Here is a 17,728-nt window from a genome sequence, read left to right on the forward strand (position 1 = left end):
TGTTCTCCTACCCACATCTTCCTAATCTGTAAGGCTGAATTTAGGTAACCTCCTAGAGGCAGCAAGTCTCTTATGAAGAAAGTTTCTTTATTTCTTCACAAAATCTATACTTCTGTTTGTGTACCTTCCCATTTAAAAGGTTCAGTTTTATGCATCCTGCAATTAACAACTTTATTGTTAGTTTACATGAGGTTTGCTACAAATTACTCTTTCTATGTGCGTGTGCATGCGCGCATGCAATATATGTGTACTTTTAACAGAATAGCTGTTGGAAGGGACCTTGGAAATCTACTCCAACCCCCTGTTCAAGCAGGAAACCCCATACCATTTCAGATAAATGGTATAGCAATGTCTTCTTAAAAGCCTCCAGTGATGGAGTATCCACAACTTTTGAAGGCAAGCTGATTAATTGTTCTAACTGTTAGAAAATTTCTCCTTAGTTCTCTGTTGTTTCTCTCCTTCCATTGGTTTCCATCCATTGCTTCTTGTCCTGCCTTTAGGTGCTTTGGAGAATAGGATGGCCACATCTTCTTAGATATTGGGAGACTGCTATCATGTCGCCCCTCGTCCTTCTTTTCATTAAACTAGACATACCCAATTCTTGCAACTATTCTTCATATGTTTTAGCCTTCATTCTCCTAATCATCTTTGTTGCTCTTCCCTGGACACTTCGTAGAGTCTCAACATCTTTTTTATAACATGGCAACCAAAACTGGATACAATATTCCAAGTGTGGTCTTACCAAGGCATTATAAAGTGGTACTAACACTTCACGTGATCTTATCCCTCTGTTAATGCAGCCTAGTAGTGTGCCACCCTTTTGGGCAGCTACAGCATATTGCTGGCTCATATTTAAGTGACTATGTGCTACAACTCCAAGATTTCTCTCACAGTTATTACTATTGAGCCAGATACCCCCTATACTGTACCTGTGCATTTGGTTTCTCTTGCCTAAATATAGACCTTTTTTTTTCACCATTGAATTTCATTTTGTTAAATAGGGCCCAGTGTTCAAGTCTGTCAAGATGCTTCTGTATCTTGAGCCTATCTACTGGTGTGTTGGCTATTCATGCCAGCTTGGTGTCATATGCAAATTTGATGCGTTCCCCTTCAATCGCCTCATCTAAATCAATGATGAAGAAATGGAAGAGTACTGGGCATAAGAAGAGCCTTGGATAACCTACTGCTTACTTCCCTCCATGTGGATGTACTCCATTGAGAACTACACATTGAGTATGATTTGTCAACCAGTTAACAAATCCACCTGATGGTGGTGCTGTCTATTCCACATTTTACTAGCTTGCCAAGTAGTCAGTTTTGGTCTACTTTATCAGATGCCTTACAGAAGTTCAAGTAAATTATATCCACAGCACTTCTCTGATCCACTGATTTTGTCACTTTCTCAAAGAATTCAATAATTATCTGGTATGATCTGTTTTGACAAACCTGTGTAGGCTTCTGGTTATGACTGTTTGCCGATTCACTTCTTGATTATCTTTTCCAGAATCTTCCCAGGTATTGATGTCAGTCTGATAGAGCTGTAGTTTCCTAGATCCATTTTTTTCCCTTTTTTGAAGACAGGAACCACATCAACTCTTTTCCAGTCCTCAGGTAGTTCCTCAGTGCTCCAGGATCTTTGAAAGATACAGTTCAGTAGTTCTGAGATCACGTCTGCCAGTTCCTTCAGAACCTTAGAGTGTAATCCATCTGGTCCTAGTTAACTGAACTTGTCTAGGATGGACAGGTATTATCTTACCATTTACATAGCCTTATTTAGTATTTTTGTCCACAACAAATTTTGGATAGGCAAATGTACAGAATGTATTAGGTGACAATGTAAATATAAAGGCTTCTAATAACACTCCTGATGATTTCATGGATTAGACATACAATTTTATTCTCAACACTAGGAAATGATTTGCCATTATCTTCTTCCAGGAAGTTTTTTGTTGTTGTTCCCCAATCTAACCTATAACACTGGAATTTCCTTGTGATCTTGTCTACTAATAATGAGGTTTGAACTTGCTTAGTGTTTTTTTAATCAGCCAGGTTCAGTTAGGCAGTTGATAAATAATTGTCAGATTTGATTAAATTATCAGAGATTTTCAGATCTTGTTATTGTATTAATTTGGGAGCACGTATATGGTGCATAACAACAGTACCACTAATATTATTGGATTTCTTTGATATGTTTTCCATAAAAAATCTCAAAAATAAGACCTGGAGAATAAATGATATCAGACATGTTTTGGCATCATACAAATGTATAATATCTTCAGGAAATTTCCAGTTTTGCGGATAAGAATATTTCGAAATATATTTCTCAGATATACAGGAGTGCTTATACTGGTTCCACTTAAATGTTTTAAAATGATTGATAAGTTAATGATGAAACTTTTAAGAAAATATCAAGAATCTCCTTGTTAAAGATATGTCTGATATTGACAATAGTTTCAATTTTAATTTTTAAACGTCATTAGGCTTGTTGAAATGTATTGAAATGGAAACATTATTGAATCGTGGACTCAGTTTGAGAGTTCCTATTTAGTACTCTTGCAATCCTGGCAGGTTATTGGTTCTAATTAGAGAGGGGATTTAGTTCCTGTTTTAACAAAGAATGAATTGGGTATATTTTGGCCTTAAAAATTAAATTGGAATTTTCCTCTCATTAGAAATTGAACAATTCACCTTTTAAAATGGCTAATAAACTTCCCTGGTTTTGTTGTTGAAAACCTGGGCTCATAATATGATTGTTACCTTATTAACTGTGTATTTATTTAATTTATACGCTGCCTGTCTCATCATCGAGAGCAAAATTTCTATAAATCTATTATGGTCAATGATAAGTAACAATGATATTTTCAAAACTTCTGAGGTTTTACAAAGGAATACTGTTTACCTTAGACTGAATGGCAACGCATATTGTACTGATAAAATATTTATTTATTTATTTATTTTATTAGATTTTTATACCGCCCTTCTCCCGAAGGACTCAGGGCGGTGTACAGCCGAAAGATAAAAAACCCACTATATATACAATTAAAACAAAAAATTTAAAACAGAGCAAATTACAAAAGTAGCCGACATTTAAAAATTAAAAAACTAAAAACCCTAAAATAATAAAACCCCAATTAAAATTTAATAAAAGTCCCGCTTGAATGAATAAGTATGTTTTCAGCTCACAGCGAAAGGTCCGAAGATCAGGCACTTGGCGTAAGCCAGGGGGAAGTTCGTTCCAGAGCGTAGGAGCTCCAACAGAGAAGGCCCTTCCCCTGGGTGCCGCCAGCTGACATTGTTTGGCGGACGGCACCCTGAGAAGACCCTTTCTGTGTGAGTGTACGGGTCGGTGGGAGGCATGAGGTAACAGCAGGCGGTCCCGTAGTTACCCGGGCCCTAAGCCATGGAGCGCTTTAAAGGTGGTAACCAAAATCTTAAAGCGCACCCGAAAGACCACAGGAAGCCAGTGCAGACTGCGTAGTAGTGGTGTTACATGGGAGCAACAAGTGGCTCCCGTTACTACTCGCGCAGCTGTGTTCTGGACTAACTGCAGCCTCCGGGTGCACTTCAAGGGCAGCCCCATGTAGAGAGCATTGCAATAATCCAAACGAGGTGACCAGAGCGTGAGTGACTGTGCATAAGGCATCCCGGTCAAGGAAGGGACGCAACTGACGAATCAAGCGTACTTGGTAAAAAGCCCTCCTGGAGACGGCCGCCAAATGATCATCAAAAGACAGCCGTCCATCCAGGAGGACGCCCAACTTGCGTACCCACTCCTTTGGGGCCACTAACTCACCCCCAACAGTCAGCCGCGGTTGCAGCTGACTGTACCGGTGTGCTGGCATCCACAGCCACTCCGTCTTGGAGGGATTGAGCTTGAGTCTGTTTCTCCCCATCCAGACCCGTATGGCTTCCAGGCACCGGGACAGCACTTCGACAGCTTCGTTGGGATGGTCCGGGGTGGAAAAGTACAGCTGAGTGTCATCAGCGTACAGATGGTAACTCACCCCGAAACCACTGATGACCTCACCCAGCGGCTTCATATAGATGTTGAACAGGAGAGGCGAGAGAATCAACCCCTGAGGCACCCCACAAGTAAGGCGCCTCGCGGACGACCTCTGCCCCCCTGTCAACACCGTCTGCAACCGGTCAGAGAGATAGAAGGAGAACCACCGATCAACGGTTCCTCCCACTCCCAAACTCTCCAACCGGTGCAGCAAGATACCATGGTCGATGGTATCAAAAGCCGCTGAGAGATCTAATAGGACCAGGGCAGAGGAACAACCCCTATCCCTGGCCCTCCAGAGGTCATCCACCAACGCGACCAAAGCTGTCTCCGTGCTATACCCGGGCCGGAAGCCGGACTGGAACGGGTCTAGATAGACAGCTTCCTCCAGGTACTGAGGGAACTGCCGTGCCACCACACTCTCTACAACCTTCGCCACAAAGCGAAGGTTGGAGACTGGACGGTAATTCCCCAAAATAGCTGGGTCCAGGGAAGGCTTCTTGAGGAGGGGTCTCACCACCGCCTCTTTCAAGGCAGCGGGGAAAACCCGTTCCACCAAAGAAGCATTTATAATTCCCCGGAACCAGCCTCGTGTCACCTCCTGAGTAGCCAGTACTAACCAGGAGGGACACGGGTCCAGTAAACATGTAGTTGCATGCAACCTCCCCAGCAACCTGTCCACGTCCTCGAGAGCCACAGAATCAAACTCATCCCAAACAACCTCAACAAGACGCGACTCCGTCATCTCGCCTGGATCATCACAATTTTGGTCTAAACTATCCCGAAGCTGAATGATTTTATCGTATAGATAACCGTTAAACTCCTCGGCACGTCCCTGTAAAGGGTCATCCCGTCCCTCCTGATGAAGGAGGGAACGGGTCACCTGAAACAAGGCGGCCGGACGGTTATCTGCCGATGCAATGAGGGTGGAAACGTAGTTTCGCCTCCCTCATTGCCCCTAGATAGGTCTTAGTAAAAGACCTCACTAGTGTCCGATCAGCCTCGGAACGGCTAGACCTCCAGGTGCTCTCTAGGCGTCTTCTCCGCCGTTTCATCTCCCTCAGCTCCTCGGAAAACCAAGGAGCCAGTTGAGATCTACGCCGGGCAGAGGCCGCAAAGGCACGACACGGTCCAAAGCGCCAGCCGCGGCCCGTTCCCAGGCCGCAACTAGTTCTTCAGTCATGCCGTGGGCCAGATCCTCAGGGAACGGCCCAAGCTCCGTCCGGAACCTCTCAGGGTCCGTCAGGCACCTGGGACGGAACCAACGCATTGGCTCCATCTCCTTGCGGTGGTGGGCGGCGGTCCGAAAGTCCAGGCGAAGGAGAAAATGATCTGACCATGACACCGGTTCCATCACTAAATCTCCTAATTCCAGATCATTAGCCCACTGTCCAGAGATAAAAATCAAGTCTAGTGCACCTCCCCCAATGTGTGTAGGGCCATCAGTTACTTGAATCAGGTCCAAGGCCGTCATGGAAGCCTGGAACTCCTGAACCACCGTTGATGACAAGCCGGCCGATGGCAAGTTGAAATCCCCCATGACCAAAAGTCTGGGAATCTCAACTGCCACCCCGGCAAGCACCTCTAGTAGCTCAGGTAGGGCTGTGGTCACGCAGCAAGGAGCCAGGTACGTGATCAACAGACCCATTTGATTTCGATGGCCCCACTTCACAAGGAGGGATTCACAACCAGCTATCTGAGACACAGTGGACTCCCTCGGCTCTAGACTCTCTTTAATCACAACTGCTACCCCCCCCACCCCTACCTTGGGCCCTCGGCTGATGGAATGCACGGAAACCTGAAGGGCACAGTTCAACCAGGGGTACACCCCCCTCTGTGCCCAACCAGGTCTCCGTAATGCCCGTAAAGTCCGCGGACTCCCTCTGAATAAGATCACAAATCAAGGGAGCCTTATTAACCACGGACCGGGCATTGCACGGCATCAGTCGAAGACCCAAGCTCTGAGGGTCCTGACCATCCGGGGAACGAGTAAGGACTGAGGGGCCGGAGCACTTGATCGCTTTTAAACATCGAACACGTGCTCCCAAAGAACGATATGGCCCCTTGCCTCCGCCATATCTGCCTCTCCCACTTACCGTACAGATGGAATGACACTCACTGCTCTGAACACTCCCCTCCCCCCCTGTCTTCGGACCAACTAAAATAATGCCGTGAGCACGCTCTGGGACTGGACATACCCCCCCCCCGATGGGTTTCCCCCGACACCCGCCCTAACCCTCCCTCCCCTTAAAAATTCCCTATTTAAAAAACCCCAAAGGCTCTTTCTCAACACATGCCACCTCTGTGGGTTCCAAGACCCGTCATTGAGGCCAGCCCTAGGTAATGAAACGGGCCACTCCTGCGAGGCGGGGGCACCTCGCAGGCGCAAGAGTTCATGTGCAGAGTATCGCATGAAAGAATAAGAGTCGGCGAAAGACTCTTATTCCTTCATGTACTTGTTTGGTACATTGTTTGGCTCCATTGCCCTTATTTTCTCTGAAGTCCAGGAGCCTTGGGTGTGCCGGAGAAGGCCTTTGCAGGTAGTCCTTCTTTAACTATAGTGATTGGGAGCGGAATCTCCATGGCTAAGCAATGTGTTCATAAAGGCCAAGATCACGTGACCATGCCGCTTAGGAACAGAAGTTTCAGCAGTCCCCAGTTACCATCAATGAGGGCCATCGACCTTGGATTTTTTTTATTTTTTTTTATTGTCTCACTAATTTTTTTATTGAATAGATTTTGTTTCTTTTTTGTAAGTGTGTAGACTAAAAATAGTAATTTACTAATTTAGTTATATAGTTACATTGCTATTTAGCTTATATCTAAAATTACAAACCAACAACTATTGCCTTATACATTGTAAGCCGCCCTGAGTCTTTGGAGAAGGGCGGGGTATAAATGTAAACAAACAAACAAACAAAAAACTAAGCTTTTTTTAAGGAATATTAATAGTAATACCTTAAATTTATATTTAAAAATCATTACAGATTGGTATACATAGATGAAGGGGGGAAACCTGTATAGTGCTTGATAGATGTCTTTATAGCCATCTTTCACTCTTGGAATTGCAATGCATGTTGCAAAAAGCTTGTGAGATTGGTTGATCTTTGATTTTGGTTCTTTTAGAACCCAGAGCTTCCTTAATTGACCAAGAAAGAGCCTTGGAAAGTGAAGATCAAACTGTTGCTGAAGGTAAATCTGTTTCTACATGCTTTCTCCTCCCAAAAATTAGTTTGAGCATGGCACTAGTCAAGGCAGATAAATGACAAGTAAGAAAAAGCAATCCATTTCCCTGTGACTGAATTCCAGGCAAAACATTACACTCTCACACCACTTTTCTTCCCTTTTGGTTGGGAGAGTTAGTAGTTGGCTGACTATTATAACTGGAAAAAGCAGTGAGTTTAAGTCAGGTTTGCTAACTGTAGCTAATCTAAAGAACTGACCTTTTTTGAAAAGCATTTCCTTTTAGATGGTTTAGGTACTGTATGTATAATGTAATAAATGATCTATTAATTAATTTGAAAGGATGAAATTGTAAAGGTACTTATATAAATTAACTCTAAAGTGGAACGTTAAAAAGCTGGCAGGAGAGCCTTATCTTTTGGGTAGCTCTATTAAACTATACCGTCTGCAGTTTGTTCAATGTTTGTGTATCACCGTTAGTCACACAAATGAGTATACAGTGAGGCCCTTGATCATTAGCATTAGTAAAGTAGCATTAGAAACAGTGTTAAAAAGACAAAAACACAACGTCATGCACATAAGTATTTTTTCACATATAAGTTTACCTCTATGACAGGAAATTGATTGCAGATAACCTGTAACAAGCCATTTTTTACAAATATAAACGTGGAAAAGAGATCACATTACTAAAACTAACATGAGTCCTTATTCAATCCTTGATTTAAATTCACCTCTACTACATCTGATAACTAACATTATTTCTCGTGGTGTCCAATGACTGTTTTTCTTTCTCATTCTCAATTATTCTTTGATTCACAAGTATCCATTATGCATTTAGTATTCATACAGAACATACACATACACACACAGACACTTTTCTTGAAGTAAAAAAAGATGAGCACTTTGTAGATGAGCATGTGTAAAACTAACAGTTCTGTCAATTACAGAAACGGAAGATACTGACGAATTAAATGAGTCCAAAAATATTGAAGAAGAAAACATTGAAGCTGAAGATGATTAAGAAGCTAAATGCAAAATGGTTCTTTAATATGGAATAAAAGTTGTATTGCTTTATTAATGAATGCAGAAAAACTATATGATGTACTTCAAGAAATATAATGTAAAGAAGGAATACTGTTTTACTTTGTCAAATTTAATTTGTAATTTAAAGTTATTTTGATATTTACTGATGCCTGGCATCTTCTCAAAGCTTTTGAATTTTGACTCCCACTGAGTTAAGCATTCAGTTATACCTCTTGTTAATCATAATTTTTACTGAATTGTATTTCTAGTTTTTATATCATCCAAACCTATAAAGTTGGCAAAGTGTGAATATGCAAAAATAAAAGCAAAAATGTGCCTGACCCAAACATCTTAAAGTATACAACTTGAATGAACTGTGTAAAATATATTTGATTTGAATTGATTTTTGAGGAGGGCAAAGAGATCACGTGAAATTGAGATTTGAGGAGGGCAATTTGAATTTGATTCTAGGGCAAACCATGACCAGTCACAACAAACATACCACCAGTAGCCTAGCTTAATTTGCAAACAGGATTTAGGCTTTATCTATCTGTTTTTATTGTCCTAGAATAAGAAAGATAAGAACAAATTATGATTTTGTCCTATCTTTCTTCATAAGTGAATGAACCCTGAATCCTGGGAGTGCATATCACACTAACATTGGCTACATAAACTAGGGATGATTTAATTGTTTCTTGTGTAGAGTTTGGGTTGGATATTCTATAAGGTCCCTCCCAACTCAAGCATTCTGTGATTTTATCATTTGGCTATTTCAGTATCTGTACCTCTATTTGTCATTAAGCTAACCGTATGGATTTGTGTGGTGTGTGAATGCAGTTTGTGTTAGTTCTGTTAAATAAATAAAGTGAAGATGGCAGCACTTACGTCTGCATTTATGGGTATATGCCAAAATACTTCTCCTTGGAATGTTTCTCAACTTATTCCTGCAGACATTAGAACAACACTATGGAATCTGTGGCCATCTAGATGTTGATGAACAGTAGATATAGTAAATGAGAAATTTATGGTACTACAATATCTGTAAAGTCATAACTAACATTCCTGTTCGCATATAATTTTGGTGTGTTAACCACACAAATTTATTTATTTATTCAGTTGGAAGAGCATTAAATCAAGTATCTTACTGAAAAAGCAAGAACAGCAAAATACACTAGCTTCTTATTTTTATTCTATAGCTTGTGATACTTCATTAGTAATGGTTTATTTTAAGTAGAGATTAAATTAGTGCAGAGTGAATAAAATTAATAATTTATCTTATCAGTTGCAACTAAAAACATTCCTGGATGAATTGATTTCTACAATGTAACAATAATAGATTTAGTGCAGGAAACACTCTGTGTGTAATGGAGTATGTAGCTATATAAAAACAAAAACCTTTTTTCTTTTATTATGTGTTAAATGCATTAGCTTTAGCCAAAATGGTAAAGGAGTCAGAATATTTGGATTAACAAGCTTACCCTATTTTATTGCAATAACATTAAATAAAAGGTAATGTTCTAGGCTGGAAAAGGCTTATAAATTCAAGGTGTGCTAGAAGTGTTAAATTCAAAACTACCCTGCTATCGGCAGACTAATATTCCATGTGCAATGCTATCAAAAACCAATTTCACCTCCAATCCAGCCTGTACCTCTTCAGCATTCCAAATGAAGGCTGCAGACTTTTCCAGTCTGACTGCCAGCCTCTGTTCTGTAATGCTTTATTTAGACCTAATAAAAATACTATTTTTATTAGGTCTAAATGCAATGGGTCGCGATGGGTTGGACACGACTTCGTAACTAACAACAACAACAAAAATACTAAGATACTATGGCTTTGGGATTTTTTTTTCCATAACAGTAATTAGCTATTTCTTATATTTGAAATGTCTTAATGTGCTGTAATTCAGTGACCATAAAAACATTCTGTAGTTGGAAATAATTACAACAGTACAAGCATTGTATGGGTGAAGGTTTTCCTAGCCAGCATCAATCCAGTGGTGATGAGCTTCCAGGCTAATAGGCCATATTTTAATTATTTGATATCATGTTGTTTTGTTAGCAACCATGGCTGGGACCTAGAGCGGTGAAAGTGATCTGCTCTGTAGTGTACTACTTGGCAGCTCACAGGGAACTGAGCCAGAATGGACTTCTTGTGTTTGTAACTGAATTAATTTCTAATTAGATTGTGTCATTGGAATTCTGGAAAGCTAGTTTCTGATTGGTTCTTCAACCAGGTGAATTTGGTGAATCCAGCTATTTTTTTTTAGTTTCTGTCTTTGAATCTTGCTGATGTTTATTATTTTTCAGTGACTGCTGAATGACTGAATGACTCAAGTGAGATTGCTATATGGTGTTTGTTAATTAAGGGCTGTTTTATTTTAGCATTACGTTAGCAAGTTGAAAACAAAATATTTGCTAATGTTCAGACTGTACTCCTGGTTAGTTTATAAATCTCAATAGCTTCTGTTTGGACTTATGCATGATGATTTGATATGTCTGTCTTTAAACTGATTTTTGTGCCCATTATGTTTTTAGCTACTTCGGGTTTTGCAGGTTGTTCTAACCATATTATAAAGCTTTTACCTCTGAAGATGCCAGCCACAGTTGCTGGGCAAAATGTCAGGATACCATATGATTAGAATGTACCTGCTACTCCAAAAGCTGGAGTACAAACACTTCAAAATAACGGGCAGAAAAACACTGACATCTACAGAATTAATTTTTTTTGCAAAAAATCTGTAAAACTGAAAATTCTTTACCATTTTCAGCTGTTATATTCTTTCTCATGTCTGCCATTCAGTTTCTCCTCCTCAATGCAATGTCAAAGTAGTTTGTGGGGCTCTTAGATTACTTGGTTTACGGGATGGTTGTCCCAAAGGTGCTTTTCCAAGAGACAACTGGACTTTCGTGGTCCCCGTCCCCGGGAAGACATTTTGCTTCACATCCAAGAAGCTTCTTCAGTTCTGCTGAAAAACTGAACTGAAGAAGCTTCTTGGATGAGAAGTGAAATATCTTCAAGGGGAAAAAAACTCAAGAAGGAGCCTCTGTGGCTCAGACTGGTAAGACAGTCTGTTATTAACAGCAGCTGCTTGCAATTACTGCAGGTTCAAGCCCCACTAGGCCCAAGGTTGATTCAGCCTTCCATCCTTTATAAGGTAGGTAAAATGAGGACCCAGATTGTTGGGGGCAATAAGTTGACTTTGTATATAATATACAAATGGATGAAGACTATTGCTTGACATAGTTTAAGCCGCCCTGAGTCTTTGGAGAAGGGCGGGATATAAATGCAAATAAAAAAAAAAGAAAGAAAGAAAGTGCAGTTGCCTTTTTGGAAAGCACCTTTTGGAAAGCCATGACTTGGGTGATTGAAAATCTTCATAGACATTTATGGATGATGTTTATCAGTTGTTTACCCATGCTGTTCCTTTATATGTATTCAATGTTCTATAAATATCAGTATTTTATATTTTGACTTTAAACGCTTTGGCTTAATCCAGGTTGGGTTGAATTAAAATACTGTAAAATATTTCTTTAAAAAACTGAAAATCTGGATGTTGTCCTATATGTCTATGGATGGAATATGTCTATAAGCATCATGGATTGTTTCCTACCAGCCAAGCCAAACATCCTCATACCAGACCTTTTCCACTGAGCTATCTTCTGAATATATTTACAGAGGTTTGGGGAGAGGAGGGTGAGGAAAGCAGGTATTTTACATCAGTGTTTGAAACGTTGCATATATGCAATAATGTTGCATATATACTCTATTTTTTGCCCTTAAAAAAGATAATAGGTTGCTCTGGACATGCTCTCTTCCACTGATAATTGGGGACACTTGGGGAGATAGAATCACCTGGGAAGAAGCCCATTATTCTGATAAAGTGCTATGTAAATGTTGGTTATCAGGATTGGCAGGTTTTTAATTCTTCTGGGGAAGGAAACATTTAATGACTACATATAACTCAGATAGTAGGAATGCTTCTGCATTTTAAGCCATATCTGATAGAAATAGAATCATAGAGTTGGAAGGGACTTTGGAAGTTCAATCTCTGCCCAAGACAGGAGTTATACGAAATATTCAGTTTTGTAATAAAATTAGAAAATCCCTTGCTGAGCTCTTGTAATATATAATCTTGAGATCTTTAAAAATAAACTTCAGATCCAGATTTTTTAAAAAATAGATTGTAATGAAGCAAACCATGTAATTTTCTTTTTAAGATATTAATGACACACGTTTCCTCTTGCTTTCTGTCGCCATAGTAGCACTGTGTTTCTCAGCAACCAGTAACTGCTTGCTCTCTAGAAAAGCAGAAGGTAGAATTTGCTGGAAATAACCTTTAGAGAGCCAGATCAAAGGCACTCTTCAATTATTCAGAATAGTTATTATACATCAGTGTTTGAACGTTGCATATATGCAATAATGTTGCATATATACTCTATTTTTTGCCCTTAAAAAAGATAATAGGTTGCTCTGGACATGCTCTCTTCCACTGATAATTGGGAACACTTGGGGAGATAGAATCACCTGGGAAGAAGCCCATTATTCTGATAAAGTGCTATGTAAATGTTGGTTATCAGGATTGGCAGGTTTTTAATTCTTCTGGGGAAGGAAACATTTAATGACTACATATAACTCAGATAGTAGGAATGCTTCTGCATTTTAAGCCATATCTGATAGAAATAGAATCATAGAGTTGGAAGGGACTTTGGAAGTTCAATCTCTGCCCAAGGCAGGAGTTGATACGAAATATTCAGTTTTGTAATAAAATTAGAAAATCCCTTGCTGAGCTCTTGTAATATATAATCTTGAGATCTTTAAAAATAAACTTCAGATCCAGATTTTTAAAAAAATAGATTGTAATGAAGCAAACCATGTAATTTTCTTTTTAAGATATTAATGACACACGTTTCCTCTTGCTTTCTGTCGCCATAGTAGCACTGTGTTTCTCAGCAACCAGTAACTGCTTGCTCTCTAGAAAAGCAGAAGGTAGAATTTGCTGGAAATAACCTTTAGAGAGCCAGATCAAAGGCACTCTTCAATTATTCAGAATAGTTATTATAAATTAATGTACTTAAGGTTTTTATGGTAGTGAGGAAGGCCTAATGGCTAGAATTAAATAGGGCATTATTATGATGTACTATTTTGAAACAGAGAGCTTTTCTTGGGATGCCCTAATATAACAAGGGCAGATTGATTTGATTCCCTTCCCAGTTCTGGAGATCTTCAATAGCTTGTTAGCATAGAGGTAAGGCTTTCATTTAAGAAATATGTATGTATTAAGGCTGGTGCCAGTAAAAGAAAAGTATATGTTTGAAATGGCATAATGCAGTTTTTCATTTTTGATATGTGATCTTTCTTAGGCAATGCTGTCTTCCATACTCCCTGATCTAAACATCTTAAAGAACTGAAATATGCTGAATGAGCAATTTTTGGAAAAGAGTGTGCCATGCATTAGAAAGAAGTTTATGAAGGTTTATAGTTAAGAACCTCGTATAATTGATCACTAAGCTTTCCTGATAGTATTTATCAATACTGTGAGTAAATTATGCATACAATTATTATGCAATGTGTAACATAAGCTGTTCTAATTTACATTTTGTTGCTATTGCTTAAGTTATAAATTTATAGATTACAACATGTCTGCTTGCCGTAATTTCTTTTAAAACATTACAATGACATTATTAACTGATATTATTAAAATTATTATTTAACAGGATCTTATTAAATAATTCTTGAAATATCATCCTATTAGGAGAGCTGCAATCAATTTAGCGAGAGCAACAAATGCATCAGAAAATGCATGCTTATGCATACTTCCTATTCCCTGCCCCAGTGTAACCATATAAGTGCAGCATGAAATTGTTGTGAATTGCTATACATTCATACAGCCATGCAAATGCCAGCAAATTCATAACAAAATCTTATAACTTACGGAGTCATGAATTTAACTTGATATATAAAAGGTTCCATAAATGTCCATACAGTCACAAAACACAGGTGAAGAAGCCCACCCTAATAGAAATGCCCACATACAGTATATTTATTTTATTTGTCAACCTTCCTATGTATTTTAAAAATAATTGTATGATACATCATCCAATTTCAGGGCAGCTAACAGCATAAAACAATAAAAGCCTCACAAGCAAGCAAAGATTGAAAGCTCAAGCTTTCAAATAACAAATCAATAACATCTGTCTAAACATAGGTTGCTGCGACTGTGGAAGTCATTGCAACACAAGGGACAATGTGGTGAAGATTGAAAATCTATTGGAATGAAGAGACTCAGGGAGGTAGTGGATTCCTCTTCCCTAGATGTATTCAAGTAGGAGCTAGTTAGCAGACTATCAGGAATGTTTTAAGGTGAGGTTCCTGGACTGAATAGGGGATTACACTCAACATCCTAAATGGCCTCTTCAGACACTAGGATTCAATGAATTTGTCTTTGAGGGCAATATCTTTAGGAAAAGTGAGTTTGATATAATTCTGTTTATTGGAGTGCAACAGGATAATGATTAATGGTGAACAAGTGTTGGAGCCTGGAGAGATCTTTTCCCCATCTCTTCCGTTTATATCACCTCAAGTTCTTGGAGAAAAGTTGAGCAATACATGAATAAATATTGTCAAACAGAATAAGAAGCCTCAAAGAATAATTGGGTTACTGAAGCAAATCCCAAAGAAATTTACTGTTGGGAACAGATTATTAGGCTTAGAATGATCTTGCAATGAAGAATGAAAAATCCAGAAATAACCAAGAGTTGTAGATTAATTAGAATTAGAGTTAGAAGAAAGAGAAAGGTTCGCTTTGGATTGGTAGACAGCTGGAGAACAGAAATCAAACTAGGAATAAGTGAAAAGTACATACTATGTGCCTAGCTAGATGGCAGCATCCAGTTCAATTTACTTGAACCTAAGAGGTTGAGCAGGTTGAAACTGTTGGATGGGAGACCATTAGGAAGTCCGAGGGTTGGAGACTATATTTATTTATTTTACTCTAAAAGAGTTGTATAATCATATTCTGTTGGAATATTTAAACATCAAAGACTCCCTGTACTTCTTGTATTTAGTAATGCCATGATATCATTTTTGTATCTTGTAGGTACCTCAAGAAACAGATGAATAAATGGAAAGACAAAATGCAATTTCCTCATTCTGCTCAAGAAGCCAGAAACTCTGTACTGGAAACAAAATGGCATGAGCTAAAAACAAGCCAGGAGAATCTCAAGTCTCAGCTTCAGCAAATGAAGGACAGAAACTGTATCCTAGAAATGAATTGTCATGACTTAATGGCAAGGCATGAGAATCTCAAGATGCAAGGTCAGAAAATGAGACTGGACATTAAGGTATGAATAACTGTCAGTCATATTCAATGCAATAATACATTTGGAACTCAGTGAATATGCTCTTGTAATACAGACTGGCAAGTTGTAAAAGACACATGCTTTGAGTTCTTGAGCTACATGTCATTCTCAGGAACTAATATGTGAGGAAGAACGTGGCTGCTCTCTAAAAGCTAAATCTTTCTCCGATGGCAACCCTGCTGTTGAAACTCTACCCTAGGGGCTTGCAAGTCAGAATACTCTCACACCTTCCAATGAATAAAGAAATCCACCCCTCATTACAGGAAGGTAGCTTTCGGGAGCGGGAAAGAGATTTTAGTCTATCTTCTCCTTGATATATATTAGTTTTCTGTGTGTTCATTTTGCAGGAGGATTTTTTAAAATTTATTTATTTATCTATATATATATATTTATTTATTATCACATTTATATAGCCGCCCATCTCAAGAAAAGTTATTCTGGGTATACAACAATCAAATAAAAAATAATATACACACAAACTGAGCATTTAAAACAGTAGAAAAGCCAACATTAAAAAAAGGAAACTAATTAAAATTAAAAATACAGAAACTCCAGGTAGAGAGAGAATACAGTAAATATATATATTGATCCCACACAGTGCTCTCTGAAAGGCCTAGATGCTGCCTAGATGCTGCCTTGGTGGGAATTGGACTGAGACACTAGTCCTACATCACCAGAAAGGATGTTTGCCTGTCAACCTTGTACCATTGGCTAAGTGACCATCTTCTTGCCCTGCGCAAAGACATTTTTAAATAGTATCATTTGTAAATCTCACTTCTCATCCAATTTGGGATAATGTGTATGAATGAACTCTTGTGTTTATTTGCCAGATTAAGATGACATATTCATTCTATTAAAGAAGAAAGCTACTGCTTACGGGTTCTAATTTTTAAAATAGTAGTTTTGGATGTTTAATGTTTTTTTCATTGATATTTTATTTTTTATTTGTATTTATTTATTTAAATTTCTTGGTTTCCCAGTTCCAACATAATTATAGACAATTAAAGTATAGTATACTGCAAAAGCCAGCCATCATTTTCTATATTCTAAATTAAATATAAATTGCTTTCTTCAATACTTCAATACTATCATCTAATTACCTCCTTTTTAATATAGTAAGATTGTTTATTAAGATTGGAATATCTGTATATAACAATTATTATTTTCATTTATTCATTTATTCATTTTAAAAGAATGCAATAAACTAAATTCTATGTCATTTAAACAATTAAATAATATAGAAAAGGAAAAATGGTGGACTCCCCTTTTTCCTTTTTTTCTTTCTGAAAGCAAGACAGAGTCAAAGTAGCAAAACAGAACGTTATGCACAATCATTTCTTCAGGGTAAAAAAAGAACACAAAAAAGAAAGTCCCATCAGTTGCTATGGTCCACAATCAAACATCCAGTCAAAATAAATATAATCGGTGACTTGTTTCACAAATTATCCCATAAATGGAAGCCATACCTTATGGTAAAAAGGCATGTAAAAATAGCAAGCCTAATGAGCAGAAGTAGGCAATGAAATAAGGTGAAATTCAGAAAACGATGCACAAAATAGCAAGTAATTTGCTGAATCAAAGGAAGTTTTGAAACCTCCTCTTTGCATTCAGAAACACCTCCTTGCCAGGTGGCACAGCACATCAAAGGAAATTTCAAAAATAGGCTGCTGAGGAGACCTTGGTACCCTCCATAAAAAGGGATAAAGTGACTAAGTAGGTTTTAGACATCTACTTTAGAGGAGGGGATGTACACCCTTTTCTGGTACCAATTATGATTGCTAAACTAATTTAAATCATAAGCTTATTTAAGGATAAAATATAAGGAAATGTGAAATGATTTTAATATCCAAATGTCAGTAAACTGACAATTCATAACGTCAATCATACTGACACATTTAAAAAGTGTCAACTATTAATCATCAAGCAATGAAATGATACTTTTGAATTGGATTTACCATGTAAAATACTGTAGTTCTGAGATCAAGAAGATCCTCCATTAAATAAATACAGTATGTTATGATTTATTGGCAGTTTTCTATCCCTTTCTCTTTTTTTAAATGTTCTGCAGGAATATTCTCATAAAAATTTGGATGAGAGGATGCAAAATGTTTATATTTTCCCCATCCCAGAATCTGATTTCTTTCTAGTGAAAGCTTTTGC

The 17,728-nt window shown here is 38.3% G+C and overlaps 1 protein-coding gene across 4 annotated transcripts in view; it reads left to right on the forward strand.

The window, feature by feature from the left end:
- MDH1B (malate dehydrogenase 1B) overlaps positions 1-15,483 on the forward strand; it is a 39,435-nt gene extending 23,952 nt beyond the window's left edge. For 2 of the 4 annotated variants that reach the window (XM_058186388.1, XM_058186396.1), the window contains one exon: positions 7,130-12,559. In XM_058186388.1, coding sequence (XP_058042371.1) covers positions 7,130-7,269 — 140 coding nt within the window. In that variant the 3' untranslated portion in view covers positions 7,270-12,559. Of the gene's footprint in view, positions 1-7,129; positions 12,560-13,570; positions 13,745-15,306 lie in introns of those variants that run through there. The other 2 variants (XR_009155488.1, XM_058186374.1) reach the window with 2 other exon arrangements.
- Positions 15,484-17,728: the final 2,245 nt, after the last annotated feature.

Source organism: Ahaetulla prasina, chromosome 1, assembly GCF_028640845.1.
Source record: "Ahaetulla prasina isolate Xishuangbanna chromosome 1, ASM2864084v1, whole genome shotgun sequence".
Lineage (NCBI taxonomy): Eukaryota > Metazoa > Chordata > Lepidosauria > Squamata > Colubridae > Ahaetulla > Ahaetulla prasina.